The following is a 25924-nucleotide window of genomic DNA, read 5'->3' as shown; positions in this document are numbered from 1 at the left end:
GCAAGGAAAACCTCTAAGTGATTATATGGACACCTGACTGTTGTTTTAAGACAGAATATTACACTTTGACATATCCTAGTGGTCAAGTACAAAATCCCTGGTTTGGATGTCACTCAGATCTTGAAAATGAAAAACAAATATTCCACCAGCCTATAAGTAACAAGAGATTGTATACCTCAAAGGATAGTTTGGGAACCACAAACAATTCTTGGAATGATGCTTGGAAACTGTTTAATAAAAGTTCATAAATTTAAATCCTATACATCTGACAATTTTACACTATGAATAAATAAAAATGTTTTATCACAAAGGACAGTAAGTGGTACACATGAACATTTCCCATTGTAAAAATACAGTACTTAGTTCAAAATTACATGTAGTATTCCAATTTAAATATCTAAATTTAATACAAGTGATTTATTCAAACTATAACAAATGGTCTAAAGTGCAAAAAAGTGTTCGTCAAAAACAATCAATATTTAAGCTATAAAAATGTTTAAAAATAACATTGGTCGGTTATCTTAAAGTTATCTCCAGCTTTAATGTCCAGTGTGAACAGTAAGCACCATGATTTCTAACTATAACAATATGCCAGATTTTGGTTTGTGTTCCAGTATCCAGGTCCTCCTCTATAGGTAGGAGGGAACCACTGATTATGCCTTAAAGGGTGGGGGGGTCTGCTGTGAGGCCTGAAGCCGTAGTGAGGCTGTGGGACCATGTGAGGATGTTTCACTGGTACCATCCTATTGGGATTCCATGTTGGAGCAGCTGGATTCATCGCCTAAAAATAAAATAAAACAATTATTTATGAAGAGCAGCTACCAATTCCATCACATAATCCTGGACTCAGTTGCTTGTTTCCCAATTACTAAAAAAAGCATCAAATGTTGGTGAAGTTAAAAGAATCTCAACAGGAACATGAAAGTGACGCAAACAATATCATAACCGGTGGGCATAACACAGAACTAAGCACAGCCACTTTAAAGGGTTCATCTAAATCTGTTTACTTTCAAGTAGGGTTTAGTACCGGGAAACAGGATTCCCGGGAAATCCAATCCAAACCATTTCCCAACGGGAAAAAATATTATTATTTAAAATAACAGAGCATTGGTGAACATTCAGGAAAACATACAGTTGGCTCTCATAAAACATGGAGCACACATGTGTGTCCACATGCTGTGTGCTGGTAAAACACACCACAGCCTATCAATTCACACAACGTACTATGATTAAAAAGCTCAAGCATGTTCTTCTGAGTCTGACTTTGTGGATTGCCTATGGGGTATGCCATAATAAAGAAATGTTATGTTGACTTCCAGTGATCATTTGCGCTCACAGCCTCGCAAGCGGAGCAGCTGTAGAATAGACTTAGTTTAACTGAATGGCTTAGACATCGCCAAATGACTTACTTTAAAGAATTTTGTTAGTTTATATAATAAAGATTTGTAAAATATCACTTTTATAAGGGTCACAGTCACAGACAATAAACTTGGCATTTCATAATTCTGGTAGTAGCAGTGCAGCAGATCTAACAAAGTTCACGCAGCAGGCTGGATGCAAACTAAGCTTAAGCGTATTTATTATAATGCAGACGGACATAAGTTGTGTTCTTTTGGCTTAATCATGATAAATATAATACACAAAAAAAGGTCAGATTGGGAACCCATATATGCATAATGTATTTTTGTTGCATTTAGTGTTTCTTGAAATGACCAGGGCTTAGCTAATGGAATGCCTTTTAAAAAAAACGTTTGTTTTCCAGGAAAACTGGCTTCTTCTCCAGTGATTTAAAATGTCTTATTTTCGGGAAAAATATTAATCCCTACTTTCAAGTAATGTTGCCTCTGTTGCCAGACCTGCATGAAATACTTAGTCACAGGAGTTATAAAATATATCATGCAATACCTTGTAAGCACAGCGGCTGTTGGGGATAGTAAGCGGGGAAGAGCGCGTGCTCTCCTCATCGGACGAAGAACCGGAATGATAATCTGACGTCACCCTCTCCAAAGCACTGGTCACCTTCTTTGCCACATCTTTGTCTTCTTCATCATCACTAGAGAAACTGGCCACTGAGAAGAAAGGATTCTGCTCTCCATACCTAAGGAAGGGAAAACACATGAATAATTCATGTCTTTTTGGGATAACAAAGTTTTCCAACTCTTGTTGAATCACCAACTTGTCCAAAATTTGTTTCAGGTATACATTCAAGTCTCACCTGCAACACACCTCCCCAGGGTCTACCCACAATGTAAGTTCACGGGGAAGTCCCAGGTCACGGTACTGAACCCCACTCTCCTGGCAAGCCCGAAAGAGCTCTGGATCCTGCCTGTGAAACCTGTTCACTCGAATGCACCTGCACACCACACAAAAGTGAAACCACTTTAAACAGTCCTAAAACAGTCTGTAAACAGAAATGGAAATGTAGTCATGATCAAAATTAAAGAATTAAAGTTACACTAAAAGTTTCCCTGAATATCAGAAAATCCCTATAAATAGTTGTTAGCAGAAAAAGAAGGAAAAAACAACAACAACAACAACAGCAGCAGCAGCAGCAGCAGTACCTGTATGCCTGTCCTTTGCTGGGGTTGTCAGGGTACCAGTGGCCCTTGAACTTCTCCTGCAGTGCAACGGCCAGCCTCTCGACAAACAGCTCAATCTTGTGCGGGTCCAACTTCTCCGCCTTGTTCACAAGCCTCTTCAGGAAAAATATCACAGCTGCTATTTCTCTCCTCATATTTCCTTAATGTTTCATCACGTTCAGGCAGCTTCTGCAAATAAATGAACTTTGGTCAGTGAGTGTTTCTGACATGTGAAAGTGGAGAGGTAAGATGCTAGTTAGTAAAAAAGTAAGTAAACCTCTTCATATCTCAGTCACTAACTTAATACTTCTGAAACCTCCTAAACAGGGGCAATTCTAGGATCAGACCCTAGAGGGGCTCAGCTACTAATGAGAATTTGACATACAATGCCCTGCAAGTGTTCAAACCCTCTGCTAAATGACTCATTTCACTATATGACTCATTTCACTAAATAACGTAAATTACAACAAGAAATATTAATACATACTAGAGTGGTCTACTATAGTGTATGATAATAATGGTTCAAAATAAACAATCACATATTTCTACAGAGAAGACCGTAAGATAGTTAATGAACCCTGAGGCAAAGACAATATTAATGACAGAACTATCCAAAGTACATTAAAGCTGTTCAAATAAAACCATGTGAACCTGTAGCAAAGATGTTTGTCTAACAGACAGACTTGTCATATAATTAAAGTTGTATAAAATAAAATATATATATATTTTTTAAACCCATAATATTTTATCTATTTTTAGGGGTGCTGAGATCAAATTTAGGAGTGCTTGAGAACCTCTAAAAACGGTCTAAAATCGCCACTGCTCCTAAAACAAAAAGGTATGTCTGCCCTGAAGGTTTTTAAATGGGGTTCTTATCTGCTATAGTTACACTATTAAAACAGTGTGAGTCTATGATAAAAATACACAGACTTTTTTTTTGGTTATCCTGACAAATTACGTCACCATTTCCATGCGCGCGTGGCAACAACTCCCAATTTAGAGACTATTTTTGTTTAAAATGATGAATAAATAACGCAGAAACACCTCAATTTAAACAACATTTCACTCTACGGTCGGTTTGGACGTAGTCTATTGACTTCAGTTAACGGTCTAGTGATTAGAAACGTCCCAAAAGGCGGGCAGTGACGCACAAATTCCGTTAATCCACGCGTCACCACACTTCATAAACACTGGCAAGGATAACGATAGCAACAGTTACATAAATGGCGCCGAAAAGCAGTTTAAAGTTACATGAATAGAGATGATACTTACACCTATAATTCCAGCTTCGACGTGACTACAACAGTGTTTTCTTTAGAGAATAAAAGTAATTTAGCTTTAGCTTTAGTAACCGCCTCATGTTGCTATCTAACACAGTAACACTCCTATAAATATTGGGGTAACAGTCAGAAATAGTCATACTAAATAATGATACAGTGATGTAAAGATTATATATATATGAACAGGGTGATGTGTGAGGTCATTAATAGCTCACTGACTTACCTTTCTGTGGGGTCTCATCGGGCGCGTGGGCTGAAATGAATGGAAAGCACGAGAAGTTGCCCAAGAAAAAGTCTTGAGGGCTTCTTCTTCTTCGTGTTGTGTATTTCCGGTGAGCTAAGGGCTTTCCAGAACATTGCTGCCCCCTGCAGGTCAGGATTAGGTTGCAGTTCTAGCTATTCCAATATGTGATGATAACGTAGTATATAACTGTCATCTTTGCTCTTATAGCAGTAACAGTATGTTTAGTTTAATGGAGTTTAAGGGAGAGACCGGGGGCTCTTAACTCACAGTTTTCTAGAAATTAACTGGTCATTTGATGTAAGAGACATATATGTGCACTAATTATTAATACAGTTAATATATTTTCATTAATAATTACAATACTATAATGTCAAATTTACTGCAGTCACCTCTACTGCAGGTTCCACACAGTCCATCCTCAGGCTTCCCCATCTCATTAGCCTATAGGTGCCATTCTAATCTACAGTGTCCTAGTCTTAGTGTGGTCAAAATGACGATTTGCCATCTCTTGTTGCCTGGATAGCAATACTCTGTCTTTTCACTAGTTTGTATTTAGAAGTACAGCTCATTTTCCCACTGTAACATTTTCCTTGATGATAGATCAACATTCAGATATCACAGTGCATACACTCAGATCAATGCCTCTTCAATGCCTTTTTTGCTGCCATGTCTGCTGCCTCATTCCCATCTAGCATGACATGGGCTGACTCCCAAAAAAACCCACCAAGCCTCCCGCCTGTTCAGTTTTATACGGAACCAACATCTCCACCACAAAGTCTGGTCTGGCCCCTAACTTGTCATTAGCCTGAGCATGCCCTCCTAAGCCTGCCCTCCTCTACCCACTGTAGTGCCCATATTATATCTATTAGCTCTGGTATGCATACCAAAAGCCCTTCAGACAGTTGTTTGAGCTTTACAGTTTCTAGGCGTGGGATGTAAAAGGCAAAGCCTGATTTATATAGATGAGGCCCAAGATCCCAATAATCTTTGGCCCCATCTGTATATATCTGGACATAATGTCCCCAAATGTTTTTTTAGCTTTTCCTTTACCATGCCCAGAGAGACAGTACTATCATATGGTCTCATGCTTTTGATTGTACTGAAGTCTATTTCTGGTGTGGGTAGAATCTGACCACAATGTATCTGAGATGTGACCTTTTCCAACTCCAGTTTCTCCACCTCTTTACGCATATTGAAAGTGAACCTCTTTGTTTCTTTTCACTGATCCCCACTCATAATCATTATGTCAGCCGTGTTTCTCCCACACAAGTAAACCCATAGGATTGGAGTTGTACAGAGGGCCCCACAACATATACTCAGTGCCTCAGCATGTATGACATCCAACCTTTTTAAATTTGACTTGGCTGCTGTTCCGTAACATAAACCAACTTATCATTGCTTGTCATTGTAGATCATTAATGATGTATCCTGGCCAGCACCCCATGAACTTCCTGAGAGGAAACACATTAAATGTATCACCTTTTTCACAATTAGTCCACTTTATCCACTTTTTCTATGCCAGTCTTTCATCAAAGTGCACTCCCAGGAATTTGACTTCTCTCAACTGCTTGTCCATACATAAATAAACCATGACGTTCACCTTTCTTATTACCAAATATGACATATTTTGTTTTTCCACTGAAATCTTGAATCCCCACTTTTCACCCCAGTCAGCTATTTTATTTAGGGTTTCCTGGATTCGCTCAGTTGTTTATTTAATCATTCTTATTTGTTACACGTTGTCAAGAAAAAATCTGCTGATTACCACAATTCTCATGAAGGCAAATATTATATACACATAGCCAAATGTATGAAAACTCCATCCATTTCAATGTTTTTTTTATAATAAGCTTCAACTGTACTGTAAATCACTGAAGTGTATGAATATAAAATCTGCAAAAGATTTTATACTCACTGAAAAAGTATTCATATGTTTCATTTTTGATTTCAAGTTTCTTCAGTTTGCAATGAAATGTTAGATCTCTTATATATTCATTTTCTACTGTAGGAAATGAATAAAATCTGCTGTTCCCTCTTTAACAAAGTGACTTCGTTAACCTGATGATGTTTTCAGCAGCAGTGGAATGTAACAAAGAACATTTACACAAGCATTGTAATTAAATACAATTTAAGTGAACTTGTACTGTATTCATGTGTTTCCCTTATATACTTCTACTGCTTCTGATCAGTTACATATGAGTTTGTTTATTTGTTTGTTTTTCAAAGATGGACTCAGAGATTGAGCTTACAAGAAGACATGTCATGATAGAGATGTGGATAAGTAGATTTAAAAAAAATTCCAGTAAGTTGCTGCAAGTTTGTTATCACAGTGAGACTGTTGTGCAACATCATTTAAATGCAGATGCAGTTATCTACAGTTCATGTTACACAAGCTACTGCTAATAATAAGTTATTGTTACAACCATATACTATAAATGAAATAAGGTTTTTATAAAGATGTGGATTCAGACTTTATTTTATTGTCTAGAATAATAATTTGGAGCACATTTACACCGTGCTAGTACATGGTAGTCAGGATGTTATTACTGAAATTCCTAAGAATTTAAGGCCGAAGGTTATTTGATTCTCCTGTGGTTTACCTCAAGTGCATATTTCCTGGAAATGACTCATTACGACTCATCTATCCTCTACTATGCTTTTTATTCCCACAAGGGGGCACCCATCCTCCATCTACCACGCAGTGCACTATCATTAATGTACAGGCAACCATTCATCTAAAAAGTCAACAAATGGGTCATATTCAGGTAAAATGATGGTGAAAGTTGCACTTAACCAATATCTAGTCATGATTCATTGCCTTTGTTGTCAATAATATGAACAATAGAAATAGTTTCAGATAGATTCTAGAGTTTACATGGCAGTATAAGACCAACATTACACTTCCTTAATTTTATGTCAGCAAACACAACACCAACATAACCACTGTTTTATCAGTCAATCATTAATGGATTGAAGAATGATTGTCTACACACTATTCAAGCTTTTGACACAGACATGTTGAAACACATGAACGTTGATTTTTAATAATAAATATTTTTTTCCCCTTTTTTTAAATTCAAGCCTCCATTATGGTCATATTACTTTAGAATAATGTTAATATATGATAGTATCAGAAAAACACCAGCACCAGAGTATGTAGTAAAAATAATTTCCTTTTATTGAAATATTTTACAAAAAAAATACAAAGCACAAATCACACAGGCTGTGAAAGGTCCAATAAACACACAATAAATAGAATGTAAAACATCACACAACACAAATTCATCCTTGTTCAACATTAGAAAACAAACGAAGAGTCAAGTCTACGAGAAAAAAAAAAAGAATAAAAAAAAGGTAGGAGGTGGAAGGGTAACACATATGCTTACATCTCCAGAAAAAAGATAACAAGAGCACCAGAACGGAAAAACACAAAAAACTGCTGAGCAGAGGCGCAGACCCAGCCATGATTCCACAGTATACAAACACACAGCATTCATATTGAAAACACAAATGTAAAAAAAACACACATACAACCATGACTTGCACGACTGAAATTTTGCAGTAAGGACCAATAATCTGAATACTCAAGCACACTAGATTCAGTTATCCAAATAAAACCAAAGATACACGTTTAAAATGGAGCTAAAACCCTAAAAAGAGGGTCAAATACATTTAAATCTCTTACAAAGAGAGAGCAAAAGAGATACACTGTTACTGCTGAGTCTTCTAAACATTAATCTGATAATAACCTCGTCTTTCTCCCAGCTTATAATAATCAAGTAGCTCTGTGACCTCTGAGAAAACCTCAGATATAACCATTATTTCTACTTAGTAAGGCTTCTGAATTATTAGTCTCTTTCTTGCATAGGGTTCCTGAATAATAAACTAACCTTTAAACACTGACTGTTAATACCATCCCTGTCCGTCTTTGTCTTCTTTGTCTCTTTTTGTTGTAAAGTCAGGGACCTCCAGAGGCACAGTAAACCTAACTTATCCCGCTTGTATTGCTGTGACATCGACTTAGCTCTTGCACACAAAGAAGGGCGACACAGGTTAATACTGGACATGAAAAAAAAAAAGATAAATAAAACTCATTTCCACAGCATCACCTATAGAGTAAAAATAGTCCATTACCACATACGCTGAACCGAACCTAGGAGTAAAATCACTAAGCCACATTTGAAGTCAGTTTGGTATTGCATCGTCCTCCGTTAATCAATCGAAATCAGCCAAATGCTTATAAGTTCACATATAGAACAAAATATAGACTTTGGTTTGGCAGCTGGATTTCTTTTGCAGTAGTTTCACCTTTTTTTTTCTTCTTCCGATAACACTCATTCAGTGTATAGCCATATGTACAACTGTGCTTGAGACTGCTATACAGACAATAAACAGCTCTGTACTAAATATCAAGTAAATCTCACCATCAATAATAGCAATAAAAAATTTAAAAAAGGGTATAACTTTAAGCCGTGGGGGGGGGGGGGGGGGGGGGGGGAATATTAACTGATAGCTCTAATGCTGCTTGCCAACCAGCTGCTACCACATATTAGTTGATGGACACTCCCAAAATAGTCATCACCCCCACAAATGAAAAGCTGCACGGCTCGTATAGCTTTGGTACATTTCACACTGTGATTTGTCTTTGTTGCAAGTGATGCTCATGCTCTTTTCCAGATAAGACTTGATTAATATGTAACCATTTTAAAAAGGAGAGATTTGCTAAGCTTTGTCACTAACTGTATGTATCATTATTGGTATTTTCTGTTGAATTTGTGCAGTTTAAATGCAACTTGATAATAAGTTGTCTCAAGCCGTATTTGCTCAAGCTTAAACCTTGATAGCGCTTTTACATCAGAACGGTAGTCAAACATAGCTGTCGGCGGCGTCTAATGGTATGAATATGACTGACACTACCCGGCTACTCTGCATCAAATATTCACCAGAGCCATGTTATAAAATACTGTAGCTCTCTTCTCACTGGCTAAGCACCTTCTACAGAGAATCCTCAGATAACATATGGAGGAGTATTAAGCAGCGTTAAAACCCATATTTGAATATCTGCGTATGACATAATTAGAAGGAAAAGAGAAGCTTAGAGGATATATCTACAGAAAACGGAACATTGAAAACTGACATTGTTTTGACAGTAAAATACACAAAAAGTAAATAAAACCAACAGCTACCGTTTATGCCAAATGATGTGGAAAAGGTGTCAGTCTGTTTTGAAGGTAAGAACATGTCCGTATCATGTACTAGGACCATGAACACTCTGACATGATTACTGGGTACTTAGATTAGATTGGGTAGAATTCAGGTCACATGCCAAACTGCAAACTTTGATTAATCCTCGCATCATCACCACAACACATGAGTCTAAAGGCCGTGTCAACCCAGCCTTAATGCAGTTCTAATGTAGAGCTAAAAACTCAACGTCGCCGTAGTGTTTTAAAAGTCACTCAGTTCACATCGAGGCATTTTTTTCCTGCCTCGCAGCACGCAGCAAGTGGAGGTGTTTGTCAGCCTCCTATCAGCGGTGGCGGAGACAGAACAGACACCCCCCCACCTCGCTATCTTCCAGCACCTCACTCCACGGGACTGCTGCCACCGCCACTGCCCCCACCTCCACCGCTGTTGCTGCTGGCCTTGACCCCGGCCCTGCTAATGTGCAGCCAGGGCAGCTTGGCACAGTTCTTAAAGAGCTGCTCGATGGCGATGTGACGCACGTGCAGCTCTGATGCCAGCGAGTCTTTCTCCTGCACGGCTAGAGTCAGCTCCTCGAACACCTCTGTGGAGAGAAAGAGAGAGAGAGCATGAGATATCAGCAGTTTCATTCACACACAAGGTCAACTTCTTCACAGACTAACAAATGGGAGAAACAGATAAAAGAAAGAAAATCAATAATACTGATTATTGAAGGGGCAGAGAGCAAAAACAACATGACAGAAAATACATAAGATAAAGATACCACCTCTAATAAAAGTCAAACAACTAACAACTTCAGTCAAGGACAGTGTTACACAGCTGAAACAACTTTATATATACTTCTATTAACTCTTGGACATGTGTAGTGCTCCTTAAATTATTTAGACAGTTCTGAGTAACAATATCAACATATGTGGCAATGACCGCTCCTTAAAGGTGAATAAGAGTGTGTAGCAGGCCTCTCTCCCTCTCCACACTGGCCAGACTGAAGATGAAAATATTATGTCTACATCAGCTATCCCACTGGCCCACTTGTGTGCACTGGCTGCTCGGCCTCACTGATGAAAAAATCTGATAATCTTGTGTTTGGTATGCAAACATTTCTGTTGCTTGAGATGAGATGCAGCTCGGCTGTGACTGTGGGCAGCAAACAAAAAGGCCTAACTGGTGAACTAATGGTGTGAAGAGAGGGGCAAGGTATGCATGAGTAAGCACTACACACACACACACACACACACACACACACACACACACACACACACACACACACACACACACACACACACACACACACACACACACACACACACACACACACACACACACACACACACACACACACACACACACACACACACACACACACACACACAGTTCAACACAGCTGATCACATGAGAGGAGATTATGTGTTGTTGACTAGAGATGCCTTCCAGTCAATATCAGCCCCTGCTTTATTGAGTCTTTCCAGGCTGAAAGCAGACCTGTTATAACAAGGTTTAACCCAGGTTAACCCATTTAAATGAATGACAGCACACAGACCTCACAGTTTGAACATAAACAAATTCAGAATCTGTGAACCCAAAGTCAGACTCAGTATTCTGTTATTTAACCCCTCAGGACCAAATTTGACCCATTTTTACATTTGAGAGTTGTAAAAACACCCTATACACATTTCTTTTAGCTTTTTTCACATTCTATCAAATGTCCTGGATCATAAAATAGTGATTATGCAAGTTTTTTTCTCTAAATAAATAGAATACGCTCTCTGACAGATTCATTAAAGCTTAATCAAACACGTATTAATGACTGATGGGGAATTTATGAATGTGAATTGAGGTAGAGACTAATTATGAATCAGAATATGAACAGTATGTAAGGGTTGAAAATATCTAATGCAGCTTTTTCACGAGGGCACAAATCTCATATGAGGATTTATTAGTGATGAGAATTACAGCTTGAATTATGCATAAAGTATTGATGATTGAGACCACTTACTTTGAATCTGCATCAGTAGTTGTGCATTCAGCTGATGTAGCTCATCCACACTCATTTTAGTCACTAAAAGAAAAAAGAAAAAACAGCTTGGATTAGACTGTGTGGAAGGTCCAACATGTCTGTTTCTCATTCAGGAACTCATTACATCTGATTAAAAATATAAGGTTAGTACGTTGTTCATGTTCCTTAATTTTCTTCATTACCTATGTACAGGAATACTCCCCATCAATATCAAAAGGAATGTTTACAGTAAAGCTCTGAGCTGTTTATAGAACTAAACCCATACTGATAAATGATACTACTTACTAACTACAGAAACACTAGAGTGGTTACAAATTCATGTAACATTTGCAGCTTTACAGGTTCAAGATATTAAGAGCAGTGAGTAGCTGGAGGATGATGATGAGCTAATGTAGAGCTATGCATACAAATACAGTAAGTGCAAACTGTGTACCTTTGACATTCCTGTCAACTTTAGTTTAAAAGCACATCATTTGAATAAGCAACCTTTAGAAGGGTCTCACAGACTTAGATGATCTGTAGTCATAAGCAGCGTTAGTGGTGACAGGACAAGAATTCAAAGAAAGATCTCGAGGTTATAAGAAAAATGTGCTTTTCTCTGAAGAGACAAGAGCAAAAAAGAAGATGAAGGGAAGATGAAGTAAAAATGTATCCTGTGTTGTGTTACTATTCTGTCCTCAGCTTATTCATGAATACAAGTTCTGAGGTTATTAGAAACCTCTGGACAGCACAGAACAGAGAGATGAGAGGCATAGGAAAGCAGCTTTTCATTTAAGATGTCATTCACTATTGTCTACAACATCCTTTCTTCAAAAGAAGAAGAAATGTAACCTTAAACTAGTTGTAGGTAACGTTCCTGTTGGGGGAGAGTTTTTATTTAAAATGATGCTCACATTCATCTCTGCTTTGGCCCTGGTGTCTGTGCTGTGTCTGTCCTCCCGACGATTGATTCCTCTTGTGTAGACCTTTCCTGCCGTCGCTGGACCAGACGTCACCTTGTGACTCCTGCAGCAGCCCTAGTTCCTCCACCGTGTGGCACTCCAGCATCCCCATAGTGTAATCGGGCAGCCCTGTCGCTTTGCCCGTGTCCCAGCGGGGGGCGTATCGGGGGACCTGGGCGTCTGACTGGGGCAGCAGCTTGCAGTCACTCTGCTGGTTGTAACAAAGAAGCTTGGCCCCTCGTCTGCTGGGGCCATTGGGGGAGACAGAGTCTTTATTCTGGGCGTACTGGATGATGCGGTTCAGTTTCTGGCTGAGGGCCAGCTTCATGCCCTCGTAGGCACTTCGGGAGACCTTGGAACGTGACAGCTTCTGGTTGGCGATGAGGTGGTATTTCTCAAAGCAGTCTCTGTGGCCTCGCAGGGACTTGGAGTGCAACAAGGTGGCAGAGGACACACCTGCATTCACACAGACATAAAGAAATGAGTCAATAAGTCATACAACTAAGGGACTACAGCAATACAAACAAGTGTTAAGTTAAGAACACACACACACAGAGAACTCAAAGATCCAGGCCTGCTAATCTATAAAGAGTAACATGATAACATTGACAGGAAATAAAGCAGTCTTCTGTATAGTTAGTGTGAAATGCAGCACTGACTCATAAAAGTAAAACCAGTATGAAACGAGCTAAAACTGGCAGACTGACCTATCGCGATCTCTCTGTGAAAGCTGCTTAGTGTGCAGTGGATTAGCTGGTGCAGCGTTGAGATAGCAGGGATAATAGATCAACTCCGTCTCAATGCAAACACATGCAAATGCATATTTTGAAACTTAGCAACAGAAGAAAGAGGTAGGTACACAGAATGATCTTTGTCAGCATTTCATTTACATTCATTAAAAGTTATTTTAATATACCTGTCAAACAATGAGACACATGCAAACATTATTTTTTTAAAGGAAGTGTTCAGTTTGTCTTATTTTCCATCCTGCATGAAAGCATAAACAGGATTAAGTCTTTCAATAGAGGATGAACTTTAGTCTATGAAACATAACAATGCAGCTCTTCTCATTAAAAAGAGAATGGGAGGAAAAAAAACAACTTGACTACGTGGGCACATGATCTCCGATTCACTCTACATTCCTTGAAAGTAAAGCAACACTTCCTGGATCTAGTCAAAACAGGTCACACTGTAACTCATTTAGCCCTCACAGAGGAAATTATCACCTAGTAAGTGAACTAAAATTAAAACTACCTTGGAGTAAAATGGGCCAAAGCCTTATTTAGTGAACTTGATAAACAAAAGGGAAGCTGAAGGTGAGGGAGAACAGGAGTGAAACTGCGTGTGTGGAGGAGATGGTGAAGTGAGAAGGTGTCTCACTGGCATTTTTTTTGCGAAGGCCTTCTCACGGCCGACGTTTCGCAACAGACGTACATGTCGGAGCCTGCGGTGAGGAGATTAGTCACTCTAGTCTATATAGACTTAAGAGCTCACCGAGGCGGGTTTACCTCCTCGCACGCTGGTCTCGACGCTTTCCCAGCACACGGACGAGCGAAGGCAACCACGGGTCAGACACTTCCCCCGACATGACCACAACACAATAGACACACATAAACAGAGAGTCTGTGTGCGCTGTGGTCTGTGGGGGCCTTTTATAGAGTTAAACGCACACACAAAACTTTGGTTGTTTATACAATACTAGAAATACTCAAATACTACATTTGCTTTATTTTTCGGCCTCAAGGATTTGAACTTCAGGCTTAAATATAAATCAAGACATATAGAAGTTTATATTTTTTCAAAAACCACATTAAAAGCAAAACTTCTTACAAGCACAGGTTGTGTGAAGACCGGATGTTGAAGTGCGGCTCTTTCAAGTGTAGATCAATCTTTTACAACACAGTATGTTACAGGCTTTTTTCACGATATATGAGGGTTTGTGTAAAAAGTGTTATATCAATATGTATTTATGTTGTAGAGATTGTAAAAGCTGTTTAAAGCAAATTCTTGATTTGGGGCTTTTTAAATAAACTTCTTTTCAAATGAAGAATCAGTTTTAAGCATAATTTTATTGTTTTTTAAAGATACTCCTACTCAATTTCATTTCCTTGCACGTCTACTGAGAGCTTGCAGTATGGCTGCAGGAAGAAAAAAGTAAATAGTCCATACTTAATCTGAGCCAGTCTGCATTAATGGATCTTCTATGCCTCGGTACATAGGAAGGTTTTAGACCATTACACAACTGTTTGCAGAAGCCTATTCTTAGCTTCTGCATGTTTATGTGCTGACCCCAGTTCTTATAAAGACCTTTAAAATGAGTAGATGAGTCTCGTGAAGGATACACATATAGGGTATGCAAGTCGTGTGTGTGTGTGTGTGTGTGTGTGTGTGTGTGTGTGTGTGTGTGTGTGTGTGTGTGTGTGTGTGTGTGTGTGTGTGTGCTGCCTATTCAATGGCTAATGAATGTGCTTTACCATTCACTGCAGGAGCTTTCTGCCTATCAAACAGCCACGTTATAATCCGATCAGTCCCGCTCTTTGGACTACCACAAAAACACACTGACTACCACTTGCCTAGCAAAGAGAGAGAGAGAAAAAAGAAATATTGGCCCACAACCAGGCCAGCGCACCACCAGCCAAAGACCTCACTCCAGCTAAGCAGCTTAGCACTACTGTCTTTCATTGCAGCACACACACACACACACACACACACACACACACACACACACACACACACACATATATACACACACAGACTATTCACTGGAGGTGAATCAACATTGTTCGCCTCTGACAGCTGCAGACATTAAGCACGACGCTGATGACCAATAGGCTTGTTTTTTCCTGACTCTTTTGTGACTGAGCTGAGGTTAGTCTGTCATTCAGTTCAACAATTAACAAAGACAAAGACAAAGCACACACACACACACACACTTAGGTCTGATAAAAAGAAATAAAATATAAACAACTGGTGTTATTCAGTTTTAAGCTGATCCTGAGAGAAAATGTCAAGTATGATACAGCACTAGAATCACAAATCAAGAGGAAGGTTAAAACTATGCTTACAAAAGGCCAGAAATTCAATGGTTATTTTTCCCCAATACAAAAAATTAAGGTCTATATTAGAGGTGAGAGGTAAGGTGTGTAATAGCCAACAAAGTATCACACAAATGTATTAACTGAAGGTTTAGAAACTAGTGGAGTTGCAGTGAAGCTGCTTCACTAGAGGAAGAATAATGCCCATCAGGCTGATCTTGATCACTCTTGATAGTAAAATGACTAAAGGAAGAGTCCGAACATGTGATAATCCTGAGGCTGTACAGAGATGACATCCCTCTGTTATTTATAGTCCTGCTCTATATTTAGTAGATACATTTTGGCCACATTTTTAGCCCAAAATTCACTCATGCTCTCCAACTCTCTCTCTGCACACTTGGGTTTGTGGTTTCTGTCATGGGAAGAGAGGTCTTAGCACTTAAACTAAGCAGAGCACGTCTATCCTGCATGGAGAAAAAACTGCTTCAGACTTGTGGTTTTGCTCTGAACTGTACACGTGTGTGTGTATGTGTGTGCGTGCTGGTTAAGGATACCCGATCCATGACACACTTTGGAGGAGCTGCCGTTTGAGGGCTCGTACCAGGGGGCATGTGGGACGGAGGTCATTGGCGCTAAGGTGTCAAACCAGAGCTGTGTGGCACAGCTTTGAAGAATGTGTTGTGAGCAGCTGCACGGGCCAACTTAGACACCAACAGAGAAGTCACATGAACAACGGTGAACTTAGTGACACATGAATTCTAACCACCTGTTTGGCAACGTAAGTATGCAGGATAAAGCAGTGGTTAACCATCTACAGCATATTATATGGTGTTAATGGTAGAGCTGGTTAATTGAGCCTCTCTCTATCCTCCCTCTGCCCTCTCATGGTTTGTGTTACCGGTAAGATACCATAAAACCCATGATAAATAGTGTAACAGAGATTAGCCTAACAGGTTCATTATTAACCAGACTTTACATCATGGTTCAGTAACTGTTAAGGCTCAGTGTTTCTGTTCTCACTCTCAAAAAAAGAGGAGTTATAGTATTAAACTAAACTTCACACTTGTGTTAGAAAAATGTCCATAGACACAATTAGCAGACTACAGGTGGAGGTTCTGCTGCAGAACCAAAACAAGCCTCATGCACCAGATTAAAATGCTGTGCTGCAATAAGTTTAGGTATGTTAAGTTACACATGCTGTCACAAGTGCAACTCCACTCATTTGTGTTTGAGAGGGGGTTAAATTATCTAAAGGAGGTGAGAAGTGTTCTAGAAATAGCTGAGGGATCAAACACTGAAGCGTATCCACCATAAAAACTCATTAGACCATCAGTGTGGGACGATTTTAGACAGATAACGAAAGGACAGGAAGTTGTTGAAGAGTACATATCTCCAATTTGCAAAACTTGCTGCTGCTGCTGCTTAATGCAAAATCTTCAAAATCACCATCCAGTGAAGTTAAAAAAACATTACTTTGATGGCAAGTTACTTAATGAAACATTGACTTTATAGGGAATTAAATATATAAGTGTCACTTACTATCAATAAAGTTGCGGTGAATTAAGAGTTGGGCTTTCGGTGCAATGTAAACCATCAGCAACACAGCAGGAAAAGCAGCACTACACTCTATAAATGAATGCTTATCAAATCAACATGTAATCCCCTAAGGTGTTTCAGTGCGATCATTTACATCCTGCTGCTTCCTTCCATCTGTGTTGAGGAAATGCTCGATATAGGAGGTAAATACCAGGTGCAAGGTAAATACCAGGTTACATAAGGTTCTTGTAGACTTCTAGCACTATACCATGAGATCTAATGAACTGCTTTTCATCGATAAATAACACCTTCAACCTTTGCTACTTTTAACTGTTTGTATAGAAGCAGTAGCTGTTAGATATCACAGTTTACAATATGGTTCAGACTGTGTAAATAGGCTAGTAAATAATGCTGTTTAGAGGGTCACAAACCTGTGGTGATAAAGAAAATTACTTCAAAGTCGGAGCCAATAAAGATTAAACCTCATCAGGCAATTTATCTATATTTACAGGGCTAATGTAGACTGTAAATTCTACCTATTTATTTACAGTAATGACAGATTCACATAGAAAGCAGCCTATTATACTTGACCTTTAAAAGCATTATAAAGCAAAATAAGAGGATTCAGCATGGTGGGCTATACAGTAGCTTCAGTACGCTTCTAGATCATAACTGTGTTTAAACATACAGCTTCCACAGACAGCAACCTAATTATGCCTTTCTATATACACCCCAGGGTGAAGAGGTCACCCACAATGAATGGGGCTGTTTATAGGAGCGTGCTACAATAGCCTCTGTAGAGCAGCGACCAGAATCAGCACCGACTGCATCATTCAAGCCTCTCGAGCTAGAGGAATTTTCAGTTTTTTCCACTCTGTTTAGCGGCTCGTGGTCCAGACCCAGCTGGTAATATTTAAACCAGGACTCAGCAAATATTCTGTCTGCATTATGTAAGGAGATAAAGGAATGCTAGAAAGGGGGGGGGGGGGGGGGGGGGGGGGGTTTAGCTTGACCTGGAAGCTCAGCAGACGTCTTGTTTGAAAAGGAGGCGAGGAGGACACCGAAAGCAATGACGTAAACTGCTGGTGTGAGAGAGGTTAGAGGTTATGATACGCAGGCTGTAGTGTCTGATTTCTCTGCTGTTTATTAAGACTGGCTCATCACATCAGTTCAAGCCAGTTTATTACAAGAAGACACTCAAGTCTGAATTATGCTGCACTGAGCTATGAGATCCAGTAAAAAACAGTAAATAAACAGTAACGTTTGACAGATGTGAAACCAAAAACAATACCACAGTGAAACTATGTACTGTCAACCTCCTACACACATTATGAAGGTTAGCAACACCATGGCTGCTCTCATGGGTAAAACTTTAGTATGATGCCAAGCCAGGGAAAACACTTACATAGAAATATGGTGGTTTAAATACTAAAAAAACCCACTAAAACTCAACTGGCTGCATGTTTTGTTGGAATATAAACTTCCGTGGTGTTTTGACTGATGTGAGTGAAGATAGATTAGAGTCACATTTAATTTTGAGGGGAAAATATTCTTTCAGTTTGACTTTGCACATCAGGAATATGTGATTGCCAACTATCCGGATGAAATATCTGACAACCAATAAACCATGATGCACAAGCTATGCAGTTTCTAAACTATACCTGTATCTGCAAGCCACAGCTAAATGGGAGCTCTTGTCAGTAAAGAAGGCTTGATAAAGAAGATTCCTTGGAATAAGACTCATTCCTTTAGCATGAAACAGCAGCATGTCTTCGAAAGAAGACAAACAGAAGGAGACGTGCTGAACTGGCTGCTGGTGTTTTGGTGTGGGACTGCAGTTGCTCCCTTGTTCTCTATTGTGCTATGTTGACGCTCAAGGCTGTGTAACCATGTGTAGTCCACGCTCTGCGGCTCAGATGGTGCAGAAAAAAGAAAAAAAAAGAAATGTCTAAAAAGTAAGAAATGCCCAGTTAAGGCAGAGGGTGAGTTATATATAAATAGCAACAATGTCTTTGTGATACTTTCTGATGGAGCAAACACACACAGGCCAAAGCAGTTTCCTCAGGAAACAGCTAGTTGGAGCTTCAACAAAGGCTGCACTTCCTGAACATCCATCCTTCTTTGAACTGTGCTCAGACCTTTCTCTACAGACAGACTTCATGTCTACCTCTGCACCTGGTGGTGCTGTAGGTGAAGCACTGGTAGTAAACATCTTCTGCACTCTGGCAACATAAGCCTCTAGCTGAAAGCTCATACATACAGCATGTAATCTACTGGACTTTGGAGATTACAATAAGTTTTTGTTATGAGTGTCTGTTGGGGCTTATGTTGATGTAAAGCTCTGTCTAACCTCAACTGTGACTACTGTGTGTGTCAGCAGCAACTCACGTGTAAACAGACAAGTCTGAACATCGCCGTTTCATGCAAACCTCAGAGCAGAGCTCAGGGAGGTTGTGGGTGGAAATGAATACTTAAGTATAAGCAGTGAAGTCAGAATGGGACCACTCTGTGCTGCAACATAACTACACTGTAGTAGTGGCCAATTACAGCTAATTGTCACTGCACCAACAATAATGTGCTCATAATTAAAATATTACATTATTATATTTTAATGAAAAGGAATGCTATGAAAGGTCGAACATAAACATTCAGTATGTGTGATCTTGATAGCACAAACAACAGCAACCTCTCTAACACACTAGGTGGGTGGGCTTTCCTCATGTTGAAACCAAATATATGTAACTTCCTTAAAGAAGCCACTTGTCCTGCTTGTTCCTCTTTACAAGCGGCCTGACATTACACAGATCATTAGTTAGATATCATGTGGTAGCTCATCTGCACAGCAATACTCGGTGATGAAAGTGATAATGTATTTATAACATGCAAATACTGTACTTTTTGGTATGTACTGAATTAACACATCTATATCTGAGACAAATGTTTCTCACCAGTTAGTCAACAAATATTTAATTCACAGTCCTCTCAGTAGTCAGTCTAACTAACTGGTGTGGAGCCTCTAGAGGATGCTGCCTTTTACACACCAATCAAAGAAGGAACATTTTTGGGGTGATGATATTTTATTTAAACATTCTAACAACTTTACTTGGTTTTGTTCAAGTTGAGTTTATGTAGAAAGAAATACAAAAGGGTTTTCAACAAAGGTTTGTACATAGCAATAAGCTCTCCTAGTTTAAAAGAAACAAGAAGTAATTTTGGTTCTATTGCTTCTAATAAATATTCAAAACCAGCATTAAGCAAGAAGGCGATGAATATTCAACAGCAGCAGCGGCAGCAGCGATTCACCCTTGAGATAGTATGATATGGTTTAGGACAGAAACGTGCTGGGCGGGTGTGTTTGTGTGAGTAATGGGAGTTGAAGACCATTCCCTCCCCTTCACATTTTTGTCTGCTTTTGTTTTGATCAGACCTTTTGTTCTTCTCTCCTTTAATGAAGGATGGCACGGGAGTATTTTGAGCCATTAAGTCCTATGTGAGCAGTCGGCGGGCAAACGGCCTGGCCTCGGTTTCCAATCAGCCGTGCCTAAAGTAGCCACATGCGGCTTGGCAAGGCTCCCCTCCCACCAATGAAACAACTCGGCTGCACCAGAAACACGTGCTTGTCTGTAACCCCCCCCCCTTCTTTCTCTTCCCCCCCAGACCCAACAGTTACGTAACTGTCACTTCATTGCCACACAGGCTACAACAAAACCTGTATCCTGAGAAGCACACAATGGGGTTGTGATGAGGTGGAGAGAAAAAAAAGAGTCTTATCTGACACAACCGAACATAAGGGCACCTCAGTTTAGACTAAACAATGGAGAAAAAAAGCTTTGGGGACACTCTTGCATAAAAGCCCCACCAGCTACGGCCTACCTGAACATAGCATCCAAGCTGATAAATTAAATAGAGCAAGCGATGACACCTCCAGTGAGCCAGACAAGCAATCACAGGCAGTTTTTTGGCCATATCTGTCAAATGTTGGGTAACCTTGTTTTAAGAAGATGGCCCTGAAAACTGTATTTAATTTTCAAGCATGCAACAGTCTACATGCTGGTGCTACATGCTCCATATTACACAGATCAACCCTTTACTGAAGCTGTGTGTTTTTAATATGCCCAGACTGCATCCTCCAACCATATGTAGATTATCTTACTGTTGAATGAGGATTAATGAGCTTGGAAGCACTTATAAAACACAACTTTTGGTGAAGTACTATTTAAAAAAATGCTCGTCTGAGACTGTGAGTGAAGACGGCACACACAGAATAGAGTAATTAATCAATACCCCTACATTCACTTCCCTTATACCAAGACAGACTAGATCTATAAATCTTTTATGCGTATGCATTTCCATCCATTTACTACAGGGTGATATACCATTCTGAGAGCTCTTAGTCAGCTATATGATGCTGTTTTACAAATCGTACACTATCATACTGCACAGAGATGAACACACACGCTTCTCTGTTGTAGAAAAGAGCCTTTTGTGGGTCTGAGACGAGCACTGAAAGAGAGCCATATCTAATCCCATCTGATTCTCTATTCTTCTTCAAATAGGCCACTCATTAATTAAGGGATGAAAAAACATCAAACACATGCTCTTGAGTTAGAGTGGCACATCAAACGGGGGAATCGCAGTGGCCTGCTTTAGTGAGGGCTTTGGTCCTACAGGCCCAGTACCTTGCATATACAATCTATTTTATATGTTGTTCCTGGAGAGGATTAAAAGAAGTGTTTAAGAAGGTTCTGAGGTTGGATTACAGCTCCTGGTCAAAGTGCATATTGGCTATGATGGGAGCTGATGATGAAAAAGAATCCAGTTACTACTGCAAGAGTGATTTATTGTGTCATCTCAAGGCTGTAGACTCTTGGCAGAGAAGACCTGCAGCTGATCTGTCCGCATAGGATTGCTTCTATATGACGCGAGCCAGGGAAAGTGCTGGAGATGAATTTTAACTCTGAATCCTGTCAGTGAGTGTGTGTTTGTGTGTGTGTTCAGGAGTGTTAAAAGCTTTGATGTGGAGAGGTCACCCTGTGGTGGAAAAAATAATTCTTAAAGATGCAACACTTCACAACCTGCAGGTCGCATTGAAAGATTAAGCTGCCACAAACATGTCCGCTATATGCGATGGGCTCAGTTTCTGCTCCGTTTATTCTCTCACTTTTTCGTTCTCTTCACTCTAGTGTGAAAAATTACCTTCAATGCTGAGTTCAAAGCAGACATGGCAGAAAGATAAGGTCCCCGTTTCCGTCTCCAGCTTGCAGACACTGCAGATATTGTCATCGTTCAGATCGATGTTCACAAACTGCTCCTCTTCATCCATGGTGCCTCTGGTGGAGAAACTGTGAAATAGAGCACATGGCTAAATACCAGGAGCGCGTGAAACCTCTGAGCTATTTTTTTGCTAATTAGGTCACACTTTCAAATAAACATATTAAAAAAGCATTTTTTTTGTTAGTATCAATAGGGGAACAGTTTTTGTTTATATTATTTTTGGTGCAAAACACAGTAAAAGACGTAGTTTTTAATATGACCACACAAGCTGATATAATGGGGAAGCTTCTCTCTAATCACTGTGACACCTCAATATTGGGTCCCATGACATTAAACACTGATGTCATCCAAAAATCCAATAATCTTAGCAGTCATATATTAAAACATAAGTTATCTCTAAGGGGATTTTCAAAGAGTGGACTCACGTATAGAATTGGTTAAAATGAGTACATTCAAACTACACTCAAAATGAGATGTGGTGAGCTGATTTGCAACCATAAACTGTCAAAAAGCCTCAGCTGTCAGAAAGCAGAACAGTTTCAGAGATTAAAAGGAAGCATTATCTCTCAAAGCGTTTAGTAATATTTGTGTCAGTGTGGCAATATCATACCACAAGACGACATATTGAGGTGTCTGTGTGATTCATGTCAGAAAATGCAACAATTGATGGTTCGTAATTCGAATTCTCCTACTCTGCCAATCACATTAAAATGGCTATTCAAAGCCGCTTAATCCAACGGAAAGTCTGGTAGATGGCAGGTACCCATTTTCCACTTGAGTCAAAGACAGGCTGTCCTCAGGGAAACTTATGACGCCATGACACCTGAGAAAGGGTAAAGCTTTGGCACAAAATGAAAGTGAAAGACTGACAAATTAGCTGGAAGAAAAACATTTCGGTGCTGGTGGTTTCAAAAAAACAGAAACACACTTGACACCTCCACTTGTGACCTATCACAAGTGATGAAAAGCAGTAGCCTGTCTGAACCCTTACATTTAAGCAAAGTCTACCCTTGTCACATGTTGCATTGTCTACCAGTTAAGTTAGAGTTGTCTTGACTCAACAGTCCATCATTTGGTCCATAAAATGTCAGAAAATAGGTTTAAGGTCTAATTTTGTTTGACTAACAGCCCAAAACTCAAAGATATTCAGTTTATCATCATGTTACACAAAGAAAAGTAATAAATCCTAACACTTGAGAAGCCACTAAAATGATTATTCAATTATCAAAATAGTTATTGATTAATCTATCTTGTCACTCAGTGCCAATCAACTATTATCGATTATTTGAAAACTTTTACAGGCTTAAGGAGGTTAAACACCGAAATTCATATTAAAAGAAAGCCTGAAAAAGGTCCAAAATATGCTTTTTCTATATCCTGTCCTTTCATCTCTCACCCCTGAAATAACAAAGCCCAGGTAGGGAGCCACTGCTGTGAAGGATGCTACAGGTCCTGAGCTCTGCTTCCCTGCTGGTTTCTGAGAACATGAAAACCCCCTTCAAGTCACAGACAGCACAGAAAGAAAAAAAACACCAGTGATCGAGTTCTTTACACTGCTCTGAAGGTTCTATTCTCTGTTATCTGCCTGCTTAGCCACCTGTACCAGCACACAGTCCATGGTGGTTCAGAGGAATAGCTGCTGAGAGCAATAACGGTGTTGCATTTGAACTTTTCACTCCGTTACATTCACACTGCTGTACAAAGAAACGTTTAACATAACACATTTTCTTCTGTTTACGAGCTGCCTAAAAGCCCCGCCTCCTGTGCTATGTGAGTTAAGGCAGTTTGCCGTAACCCGAGTGTTTAAAACACACACCGTTAAACAAAAATGCTCGCTAACAAGAAGTTAAGCTAGCCTCCGACTGCTCTGGTTTGGCTGATTCGTGACCGTTATTAGGCGTTGTTAAACAGCAATATACACAACCCAAAGAGGGTGCCAATAGTATTAAAGGACACTTACCCTTATCTTGAAGAGGACCCTCGGACAGATATCCCTTTTGTGTGGCTGTTCTTCGCCCCAGTGAGTATACAAACATCAGATAACACTGAGCCTCACGTCACGGCAAAAGCCCACAGATGCTGCAGGAACCTCTCTCTCTCCTCTCTGGGCGGAATGAACCACTAGTTCATGAGAGGGGTGTAAACAATCATTAGGAGTTTTAAGATGAGATTCTGCTCAGAGTCTGCTTTTCATGAAACACATATACAATATCTTAACGATTTACAAAATAAATCCAAATAATATTGACACTGAACTATATTTGCTTTATTACACAAGCCGACTCTGGCAGCAATGGTCGTAAACACACCCCTACAGTTAACATATAGGTATATCCTCCAACCGACATCAAAACATTTCCATTATAGCAGAAGGGAAGAAGTCGGGGTTTAACTATCTTAACTTACAGTACACGATATACAGCAGTCAAGGAGGCAGTTTCTCCTCGTTGAATAATAGGTATTAGACTTTGTGAAAGGCCTTTGGTTTGGTTGACCTCTCCATGGGCCTATTTTCGGTTTCCGTTCTGCTTTACTTAAGCAACACGTGGGGAATTCCCGCTAAAGATCCAGAGGAACGGCCATTAATAACAATACCTGTGCTCCAATTTCTATATGGGGTTAACCTATAAAGCTAGCATCCTTAGACTTGACTGGATAAATTCAATGACTTTTACCATTGACTGTATATAAAAATGTCTGTGACTTTAGCAGTGAAGTAGTACCTGTAGAAACTTGAAACGCTCACCACACCCATAAAATAAATATTAATTCATATTTGAAAATATTCAGATACTCAATAGATATTACACTAGTTTTGACTAAACCAGACCAGTCTTTATTCTATTACCTATACTTGCACTGTGGCTGGAGTCTGTGGTTGCATTACTCCATCCCTTTCCTATATTAATTACTAAAAAGCAAACAGCTAGAACTGCATCAGCATATCATCACTTGTAGTGATGTAGGCCTGTCTGCATAGTGGCCCCTTTTCCTTGAAGTGATTAATGTTGGCCATCAGAAACGTAATGTTATGCTAAAACAATGACATGACAGTAACACCAGCTCTTCTGCTCACAAAAGACTTGTGAGTCACAACAAAGGCTGCATAAATGTGTGACCTTGTCAGAGGTTGTCATCCATCCTCAGATAATGTATTCTGACTCTGCCGTTTGGCCAACTTTACACCACACAGGAAACAAGTCTTTGAATTTTGTATTTCCCAAAGGTTGTTCTTGGCTGGCTGATAATTGGGATTTGTTTTTCTGTAACACAAATAACAAAAAATAAGAAGAGGTCATGCCATACAGGTTATTTGTGAGGAAAGTCTATATAAAATGGACTGCACTGATATTAGTTATCCATCATTCACTATCAATGATTACAGACATGTGGCAATAACCTCACATGTCATGAAAATGTTGGAGAGGATGGTTGTGCAGCACCGAAGGCCTGGTATCTTATTTCCTGGATTCACTACAATTTGCCTCCCAGATGCATGTGAGTGTGGAGGCTGCTGTAATCTTCCTCATGCACTTGGAGAAGCAAAGAAGCGCTGTGAGAGTTATGTTTTTTGACTTCTCCAGTGCATCATCCAGCCACACATGCTTGGAAAAAACTGCAGTATGTGGAGGCAATGGCAGAGAGGAAGATAAGGGACTAGATCAGTGCCATCCTTGAAACTCCTTCCTACACTGTCTATGATAAACTATGACAGATGGGGAGCTCCTCCAGCAACAGACTTATTCAACCAAAGTGCAATGTGGAGCACTTCTGGCGCTCCAGACCAAACCAGGTGTGACCTCCTTTCATCCT

The 25924-nt window shown here is 39.7% G+C and overlaps 2 protein-coding genes across 3 annotated transcripts; both read right to left on the bottom strand.

Moving 5' to 3' along the window:
- Positions 1-227: 227 nt before the first annotated feature.
- Positions 228-4176, bottom strand: btg3 (B-cell translocation gene 3). Its single transcript, XM_062433504.1, has 5 exons — positions 4083-4176; positions 2562-2768; positions 2216-2353; positions 1906-2098; positions 228-781 (listed from the first exon to the last, which is right to left on the bottom strand). Exons 2-5 carry the CDS (start codon positions 2732-2734, stop codon positions 575-577), a joined length of 711 nt encoding a protein of 236 aa, XP_062289488.1. The 5' UTR covers positions 2735-2768; positions 4083-4176; the 3' UTR covers positions 228-574.
- Positions 4177-8598: 4422 nt separating this feature from the next.
- On the bottom strand, positions 8599-24178 carry c14h21orf91 (chromosome 14 C21orf91 homolog). Of its 2 annotated transcripts, XM_062433688.1 has the most exons (6): positions 24072-24161; positions 23508-23588; positions 22034-22179; positions 12219-12722; positions 11305-11367; positions 8599-9891 (listed from the first exon to the last, which is right to left on the bottom strand). In XM_062433688.1, exons 3-6 carry the CDS (start codon positions 22158-22160, stop codon positions 9689-9691), a joined length of 897 nt encoding a protein of 298 aa, XP_062289672.1. In that variant the 5' UTR covers positions 22161-22179; positions 23508-23588; positions 24072-24161; the 3' UTR covers positions 8599-9688. The 2 variants fall into 2 exon arrangements, with proteins under 2 accessions (XP_062289672.1, XP_062289673.1); XM_062433689.1 differs by lacking the exon at positions 23508-23588 and having other exon boundaries at positions 24072-24178.
- Between the last annotated feature and the right edge of the window lie 1746 nt (positions 24179-25924).

The sequence above is a fragment of the Scomber scombrus genome, chromosome 14 (assembly GCF_963691925.1).
Source record: "Scomber scombrus chromosome 14, fScoSco1.1, whole genome shotgun sequence".
NCBI lineage: Eukaryota > Metazoa > Chordata > Actinopteri > Scombriformes > Scombridae > Scomber > Scomber scombrus.
The sequence above is the reverse complement of the archived record's forward strand: the minus strand, read 5'-3'. Positions and strand labels throughout refer to the sequence as shown.